The sequence below is a fragment of the Theobroma cacao genome, chromosome 5 (assembly GCF_053813885.1).
Source record: "Theobroma cacao isolate CCN51 chromosome 5, ASM5381388v1, whole genome shotgun sequence".
NCBI lineage: Eukaryota > Viridiplantae > Streptophyta > Magnoliopsida > Malvales > Malvaceae > Theobroma > Theobroma cacao.
This window is the reverse complement of record NC_142643.1, coordinates 29,555,313-29,564,746: the sequence shown is the minus strand read 5'-3', so window position 1 is coordinate 29,564,746 and position 9,434 is coordinate 29,555,313. Positions and strand designations below refer to the sequence as shown.

The 9,434-nt window shown below is 30.9% G+C and overlaps 1 protein-coding gene across 1 annotated transcript; it reads left to right on the top strand.

Moving 5' to 3' along the window:
• The first annotated feature begins 596 nt into the window (after window positions 1-596).
• Window positions 597-8,481, top strand: LOC18598683 (CO(2)-response secreted protease-like). The gene is made up of 11 exons (XM_007028302.3): window positions 597-1,559; window positions 1,739-1,830; window positions 1,918-2,015; window positions 2,157-2,315; window positions 5,514-5,625; window positions 5,780-6,317; window positions 6,425-6,525; window positions 6,681-6,923; window positions 7,262-7,376; window positions 7,484-7,682; window positions 7,864-8,481. Exons 1-11 carry the CDS (start codon window positions 1,479-1,481, stop codon window positions 8,412-8,414), a joined length of 2,289 nt encoding a protein of 762 aa, XP_007028364.3. The 5' UTR covers window positions 597-1,478; the 3' UTR covers window positions 8,415-8,481.
• Window positions 8,482-9,434: the final 953 nt, after the last annotated feature.

Here is a 9,434-nt window from a genome sequence, read left to right as displayed (position 1 = left end):
TATAATTTGATAAAATTAGTATAGTAAATTAAAAAATTTCTTAAAATAACTCTTAACTAATCATAACTAATGCTTCTAACCATCCATTAATTGAATCCTTTAACGTATAATTAAGTATGTAAATTTTTTGTCGATAAGGCCTTTTTAATGGTAAGGAGGAGCAATTTGAATTCATTAAATCTCGCATCGAATCTCATTATGCATAAATTTGGTTCAACTCTATGTTGATTTATTAATTTCATTAATCCTTTAAAGTATAATTAAGTATATATCGTATTTTCTTATAAATTTATTGTTATTTCTCTAGTAAAGGAAAAAATAGTATTCGTTCGTCTATTCCTAAGTAATATTTTAACCAACTAAACATTTTAATCATACTATATAAAATAAATTATAAAATAATTATTCTTATATTATTTTATTCTCACAAACGAAATAGTTATTTGATTCCATTTTGTTTTAATCAAACAATAAAATGTGCTGCTAAAAATTTATTTATTTATAATAAAGTGGCATAATGTGCAAGGCATTGGAAGAGGACCTCCCTGTTTGATTATAAAGTTTACGTAACTATCACAAAGGAAGAACACCTGAACTTGGTTCTTGTTCAAGCATCCAATTCACTCTTGACTTGGATACCTCAGTCCAAATGGGATGGAAACTGATTGTATTCCTCGGCTCGAACTTGAATTTGTTTTTCAGTTATGATTGCATTCCTGAGTCCTGACTAAGGAATTCAATTCGGGACTGTAGCTTTATGTTATTTTCCTAGGACAAGGAATAGGTGCACCTCCAAGTCTAGAAAGTCCTATTCCAAGCAAAGGATCTCTAATATTTCCACAGGAACTTCCTGGGGGAAAAGAAGGGATTGCATTACAAACCAGAAACAGAGGTCCCATATGCCATATGCCATGGAAATTCAAATTATTTCTAGAGAAGAGAGCAGGAGCGAGATGGTTGGGATTTCACGCAAGCATGATTTACCAATCAGAAACACATATCCAGTTGCTGCTTGCTTTGTAACAGTATATATTAAGGCTGTTCATATGCGTCAAACCCAGAAATTTTGATGGTCTTGAGAGAGAGTGTTTCATCAGAACCAACCGGTCATCTTCAAATCAGAACATCCACTCCATACGGAAGTTTATATCCAGAATTGGATCAGAGCAGCCTCTGCTTTTACTAGGCTCAAATGACCCTGGTTTTTTTTATCTATGACTCTTTATTACCGTTGCTCTCAAACTCTGATCTGTCTTTCGTTTTTCCCCCAAGGGACTCTCTTGTTCCAGTAGAAAGGGGGGAAAAAAAAAAAGTAACTGGAACAACCGCTTTATTTAAAACAAACCTAACTCAAGAATCATCAGAGATGCTTTCCTCTCAGCTCAAGTTTCCATGTGTGAAAAGCTCTGAAACTTACCCACCTCTTATAAATTGAATTCAGCCTTGCAAATCCACCTTAATCAACCCCATCATCAGTAATGGCTTCTCTGCTGCAACTCTTTTCTCTTTTCTTTCCATGTCTTCTCATCTATACAGCTTCATCAAACCAAATCCCAAAGGTATGTCAATGAATCGTTTTTAATCGAATTTCCAAGTATTTGTTTGGTAGCCGGCAATTGGATTTCCCTTGGTCCACTGCCCTAATGCTGCAACATCAAGAGCAGCAGCAATAGGGGTGATTGAAATGATTAGAAACAATCCCAGTGAAATGCTTTTATTTTTTTCTCCCTCTTGGCAGCATTATATCGTATATATGGGAAGTTCATCTGAAGTGAATGATGAAGCTGCAGAGTCAGATCATCTGCAACTACTGTCCACAGTTATTCCAAGGTTGTTATTCTATCACCAGCTTTCCTTACTGGGATTTGAAGTAGTTACAAAAATATGCAGTTAATTATCTCTTGAATCCATTTCCAGGCAGGACAGCGGAAGAATATCCCTCATACATCATTACAATCATGCCTTGAGAGGATTCTCTGCAATGCTTACAGAGAATGAAGCATCTGAGTTGGCTGGTAAGTCCCCCTGGCCCTTGGCCTTTTGCTTACATATATGCCTGTCACTATACTTTTTGTTATTATTACAGAGTACCCAAGTTTGAACGTTTTTTACCTTTACCTCTAACTTGTGTTAAACATATATAATTGTGAAAGCAGGCCACGATGGGGTTGTATCTCTGTTCCCTGATTCGGTTCTTCAACTCCACACAACACGTTCTTGGGATTTCTTGGAGGGACAATCAAGGCCAAGGTTCAGCCATGGATCATACCAGCATAAGTCAAGTTATGATGTCATAATTGGGATGATAGATGGAGGTACCTTACCTTAATCATAACTTGTTAATTACTGCTCTGTGCTCTCTTCTGTTTTGTTTTATGATGGCCATTGAATTCATGAATTACTAGTGTCTCAAACTCTCAACTATGATATAAATCATATTGAATAGACACCAATGCAGTTGTCACCGCAAATGTTGAAATACAGATAACTAGCTAGTTTGGGCTCCATGTAGTAGTTGTTGACCAAATGCCTTTTATAGGCATATTCATTGTTTTTATTTTTTTTTTAGTTTTTTAAAAACTTAAACTCTAAAACCATGTAAATGCAAATTACCAAAAGGAAAATTTAATGTGTTATTTACTATTAAAGTTGGATTCTAAGCAACCAAAAACAATTCTTTTTTTGTTTCTTACTTTTTCTTTTATTAAAGAAGAAAAAGAAAAGAGAAGAAAAGGAAAGGAAAAGAAGAAAAAATGAGCACCTTTTTCATTTTAATTTTTTTAATTGTTCTAAATTATTCTATAATGGGTAAAATCATATATGAAATTTTAAATTAAAAGCGTATCAGTCAGCAATAATTTTATTATAATAAACAATAAAAATGTATAATTAATGCTAATTATTACAATGTAAATGTTAAAATTAGATTTCTTTTTTAATCATAATTTAAAGGTTAAAATTGATTTTCAATTTATTTTCTTCTAAATAAAACTAATTATCTTATTTTTTATATGGTAAATGTAATATGCTTATATATTTATTGAAATAGATTATATGTTTTATTAACAAAATTTATGTCATACTATTATTTTTTTAATTTAAAAAAAAGAAATGAAAATGGAAAATGTGTAACATAAAAATAATATACTTGATTACATAAAATAAAATAAGATTAAATATTACAATTTTTGAAAGTTGATATGATTCATGAAATTATATTCATTTTTACCTATATTATGAAAAGTGATATGATTCATGAAATTACATGCATTTTTAACTTTATTTTTTATTAAGTATAATGTTTTGAGGATGGGGATTTGAAACCAGCTTTTGATAAGGAGATGCATACACTTATCATTAAACAAAATCCTTAAGTACTAATTTCATATTTCACCTTATAATCCATTCTATTAATTATATATAAAAGTAAATTTTTAAGAGACTTAACTGGCTATATCAACAATAACATAATTAAAATAAATAAAAAATAAATGTAATTAACATAATGTCAATTATTAATATATATATAATAAGATATATATAAAAAAGTAGAAATAATTTTTAAAATTAAAAATATTTTAATTATTTTATAATTAATAATAATTTTTTTATTTTTTAAAAATAAGAAAGAGCTAATAAAAAGGCAAATTGCTTCTTTTTATTATTTTATAATTTAAATCAGTCCTTTTTGTTATTTTGTTCATTGATATGTGGGATTTCAAAGACAAAATATGGATATACAGCAATCTCCCAAAGGATTGTAATGCATTGCATGGGAAATTTTAGCACTTTTGTATAAAAATGACAAAAGCATCTTTGGTGGTTAAAGTGTTGATGTGATAATAATGCTGCATTGGTCCAATGGTAGACATCCTTATCCTTAGGATGGGATGTTACACAAGAGAAAAGAAAAAGGATGGAGATTTTCATAGGAGTGGGTCTCTATACTCCAATCATCATTTCTGAACAGACCACTCTCATTAACTTATTATATCAATAACACAATCATCTTCAACACCACAAATCTCACACCAAACCTTCTCTTTGTGATTTGCTTTTCTTTTCTGTTCTTTTCTTTTTCCTGTGAGTTTGTTTTTCTAAGGTAAAAATTTATGTATTATTTAAATGAATTTAAATAAATATTTATTCTTTTATTACGTTTAATTGAAAATTTATATTTTATTTTAAATTAAATAAATCTTTTATGATTAATGATTGATTAATTATTATTAATTAAAATATTATTTATCCATTTATATTCACGCAATGTTGATTTGATATTGATATCAAAAGTGAAAATATCATGTAATAATATTATCATGTCACGTTATCATCCACTATGATATGATCAATTGTTAATCATAAATGTTTATTTGATTTAAAATAAAAATATAAAAATTTTAGTAAACTTAATTAATAACAGTTGATTAATTATTATTAATCAAAATTCTATTTATCATTTTATATTCAAGTAATTTAGATATGGTGCTGAAATAAAAGGTCATGTAATTATGTTATCATACCATATCATTAGTTACTATGATATGATCAATTGTTAATCATAAATATTTATTTAATTTAAAATAAAATTATAAAAAATTTATTGAACTTAAGAAATAATTTGATATCAAAACTTTGCCTTCAACGCAGTAACCAATCAAGTTTTCTTCAATATTCTTGTCAAGTTTTACTAGACTCATTTTACCATTCTCAAAATTTTTAATTTGTTTAAGTTTTTCAAACTTGTCCTTTAAGTATTTTATTCATAAAATAAAAAAAATCTTAATTGCTTTTCAATTTATCCAATGCATAATTTTTTTTTTAGTTTTAATAATACTCTTTGCCTTTTACAGAGTTTGTTTGATTTCTCCGATGTACAATACTAAAATTTCATTTTTTACATGATTTGGTTAGTTTATTTTTTAAAATTTAAAAATAAAACTCTTAAAATATATAAAATGGAATACAAATTTCTTTCTTGCCAAGAAAAAAAAACTTATCATCAAATTGATTACCCTGTTCCATAAAATTATATTCTTGCATGATTATTTTTTATTTTGGCTGTTGGTAGAACAAAATTGACTAAAATAATTTGTATGCAAAATAAAATTTGAGTTTATTTATTTATTTTTAACATTAAAATAAATAACATCAAATTAATTGTTTTTAACCTAAAGTGATTAGGCCCCCTTAACTTTTTCCCTTCCTCCATTCCTGCCTTGAGTGAGTGATAAATACTGAATCATTGTGATAGGGACTCAAATTTGATGTTTTGAGAATTCAGATTGCTAAATCCAGGGAAAAAGTTGATTAATAAAGGTAGTGCACAGTAAAGAAATTAAAGGACACAAAGGATGTGGTTCAATAATTTTGTATTAAAGATTTGATTTTACAGTGTGATTTAACTTCCTCAAACCTTATATTGCAACTGACTCCTTGATCTCTTCTTATGAGGTTAGTATGTCTAATTGTTTACCATTTTCCTTAATGGTACCAATTGCTCTTCTTTCTAGGGATTTGGCCTGAGTCTCCAAGTTTCAGAGATGAAGGAATGGGAGAAATACCTACAAGATGGAAAGGAGTTTGCATGGAGGGACCTGACTTCAAAAAGTCTAATTGTAACAGGTGAACTACAAATGTTTTCAGCCAATCAATTTAACAAAAGGAATTGCATTAATATATATATATATATATATATATATATATATATATATATATATGTATATAAGGTAATTTTAAACAATGTGTATATGATATTTTGAATTATTTGTAATTGTAGGAAGTTGATTGGAGCAAGGTACTACAATGTCCTACACACATCCAATGGTAACAAGACCACACAAATGAGAGTTGCCAAGTCTCCAAGGGATACTGTAGGGCATGGGACACACACTGCATCCACTGCAGCTGGTGCACAAGTCGACAATGCTAGTTACAATGGCTTAGCTCAAGGGACTGCCAGAGGTGGTTCCCCCAATGCCAGGATTGCAATGTATAAGGCATGTTCCGAAGATGGTTGTCCTAGTTCCACCACATTGAAGGCAATCGATGATGCAATTAAGGACGGTGTTGACATTATCTCCATTTCTATTGGGATGAGCTCTCTGTTGCAATCTGATTACCTGAAAGACCCCATTGCTATTGGAGCATTCCATGCGGAGCAGATGGGGGTCATGGTTGTTTGTTCAGGAGGCAATGAAGGGCCTGATCCTTTCACAATTATTAATGCAGCACCATGGATTTTTACTGTCGCAGCTTCTAATATTGATAGGGATTTCCAATCTACAGTGCTTCTAGGAAATGGAAGAACCTTTCAAGTAAGATATATATATAGTTTTATTAAGAAACGTTAACTAATTATATTTATATTTTGCTTCTCATTATATATAAGAATTCATTAGTTTTCATGCTCCTGTGCTGAAAGGGGTCTGCCATCAATTTCTCAAACCTCACCCGCTCAGAGACTTATCCTCTTGCATATGGAAAGGACATTGCTGCTAAGTTTAGCCCAATTTCAGAGGCAAGGTATTTTGATACCATTATTTAGTAAAGTTGACTATAACAAAATATATAGTCTTACTGTAACAGCAATATTGATGAAAATACTGATTAACACATTGTTAACAAGTTTTATAGCTAGTCATAATTGTTAAGATCAATCCTTTCTATATTGATTGCAGGAGTTGCTATCCTGGATCTTTAGATCCGGAAAGGGTTAAGGGCAAGGTCATTATTTGTGTTGACAGTTTCCCAATTGTATCGAGAGAAATCAAGAAATTAGTAGCGGAAGACGCACAAGCCAAAGGTTTGATCTTGATCAATGAGAATGGAAAAGGTGCTCCTTTCGACTCAGGAGCATTTCCATTCACCGAAGTTGGAAGTGCTACAGGATATAAGATCCTTAAGTACATCAATTCTAACAAGTAAGAGCATGCATTACTCCTAAAAAACACACCAAAACCTCTATATACTATTATTGTGTTTTTCGATTTATTACTTGCTTTAACAAATGCACCATTCCCAGCTTAACCTTTTGGGAGTTGTAAACATAATGAAAACATTTTTAAGTAGCATCCTTTGGATCATAATCTTGTTCTCATCTCTTCCTTAATTTGAAATACTTAATTTAAATGAAAGAGACAACTTTCAAACTTGCTTATGCAAGCCTTTTTGTAATATGCTTTTTTTCCAGTAAAATTGAATATGCCTTGAAGAAAGGCATGTTGATGCCAAGTTCTCCTTTGTTTTTTTAATACGACAGGAATCCAACTGCAACCATCCTTCCTACAGCTGATGTCCCAAGACATAGACCAGCACCAGTGGTGGCATATTTTTCATCAAGAGGTCCTAGTGTGCTAGCAGAAAACATTCTCAAGGTCATTCTTTATCCCATAAACCTTACACAATTGGAAATTAATTAGTTCGTGAAGATCTAGCTTGTGCTAATGCTTTCAAGTTTCTTAATGTTGGATTTACCCATCAGCCTGATATAATGGCTCCAGGAGTCGCCATATTAGCTGCAGTGATTCCAAAAGTTGTACAAGGTAAGAAGCCCCTGGAATATGCCATAAAATCTGGAACATCAATGGCCTGTCCACATATTACAGGGGCTTCTGCATTTATTAAATCAGTGCATCCTAAATGGACTTCTTCCATGATCAGATCGGCACTCATGACAACTGGTAAAGTTGACATTTTTAAGCTCTAATAACATATGAGATCAGTGAATTTATATATATGTTGCTTCTTAATTTTACTAGCATTACTTTATACAAATCTCATTTCCCTAGAAGTTGCATGAATGAATATCAGGTATTTACATTGGTTCCTTATTATTCTTTATTTTTTTTTTCCTATATGCAGCAACTGTATATGATAACATGGGGAAACCATTAACGAATAGTTCAGGTTCCTTCGCCACTCCACATGAAACGGGAGTTGGAGAAATAAGCCCACTTAAAGCCCTTAATCCGGGATTGGTCTTCGAAACCACGAGTGAAGATTATCTTAAATTTCTTTGTTATAGTGGCTCCTCAGAGAAAACAATCCGATCCATGGCCAAGACAAACTTCAATTGTCCAAGAAAATCGTCTGACAATCTTATTTCCAGTATCAACTATCCATCAATCTCTATAAGTAGACTAGACAAAACTAGGGGTTTCCAAACTATTACAAGAAGTGTAACAAACGTTGGACTCCTAAATGTCACATATACTGCGATTGTGCAGGCTCCTTTGGGATTGAAAGTGAAAGTTTTGCCTAAAACGATTACTTTCGTTGAGGATGTAAGAAGGGTTCCTTTCAGAGTGTCATTTGATGGCAGGGGAGCTTCTACTGGCTATAATTTTGGGTCTCTAACATGGTCTGGTGGTCCATATTCTGTGCGTATGGTGTTTGCGGTAAATGTTAAGTGATAGAAGGCTTTTGTAAGAAATAGAAAACTAGTTATTCTATTCAAAATGGAGATATGTTTTGTTAAAACATCCATTCAATACTTATTGTTGTTTTATAGCAATGTTATTCTTTATTAATTAATCAATGACTCCTGGTACAATAAAACAAGAATATGGTTTCATCCATTTTTTATCCGGTTTACATAATTTTATATTATGGACCTGTACTTCCAACTTAAAAGATATACTAAAAAAAGATCTTTATTTATAAACTCACTACCCATTTCATCTTTTTCTGATATGAGATTTATAATATTTTTTCTCACCCAATTGTGCACTGACTCTTTCAACCATAGAGGAGAGGAACTGTCTGATCCGAGTCTACCTTGACCTTGGTATTATTCATGGGAGTCTCACATATTAAAGACTTGAGTAGACTCTAACACCAATCTAATCCAAGTCTTGAACATTGGACGACAGTGAAACATATATTGAAATATTTAAATTGAACTAAGTATTATTGTTCAGTGTTTCATGTGAAATATGTGTATGATTGATTTTAAGTGCAAGTGAGAGATTGTTAGCATATACTCTTAAAAACCAATTTTAATACTTATTTATTAATAAATAAATTGTCGCATCAATTATTGATTTCATATATTATATTTTAATGAGTGTTTTATTTTTTTATTTTTTTTTATAATTGAGAGAGGGGAGATTCGAACTCTACTTTTTAGGTAAGGGGATTATGCACCAACCAATGAGCCAAATACTCGGGTGCAATGAGTATTTTGTTTATTTATGATATAATAAATTTTTTAGTAACATTGTAGAAAAACTATGCTAATACTTGATGAACTATTAATTTACCAAAATTGTTCTACCCTAAATGTGATAAACTTGTTATGCATCTATCATAAAGGATAAAATGTGTTAACTACAGCATTAGGGTGATGACCTTAAAATAAACAAGTAGGTGTAGTGTTTGAGATACATACATCGAACAAGATGTAATTAAATAGCACCATATAAACATTTCAC

Bases quoted from the DNA above. Each gene is read 5' to 3' on its own strand.
- LOC18598683 (XM_007028302.3), top strand. From the start codon at position 1,479: ATGGCTTCTCTGCTGCAACTCTTTTCTCTTTTCTTTCCATGTCTTCTC. The intron at 6,924-7,261 runs GTAAGAGCATGC...TTAATACGACAG, and splicing joins AAGTACATCAATTCTAACAA to GAATCCAACTGCAACCATCC. The intron at 7,683-7,863 runs GTAAAGTTGACA...TCCTATATGCAG, and splicing joins ATCGGCACTCATGACAACTG to CAACTGTATATGATAACATG.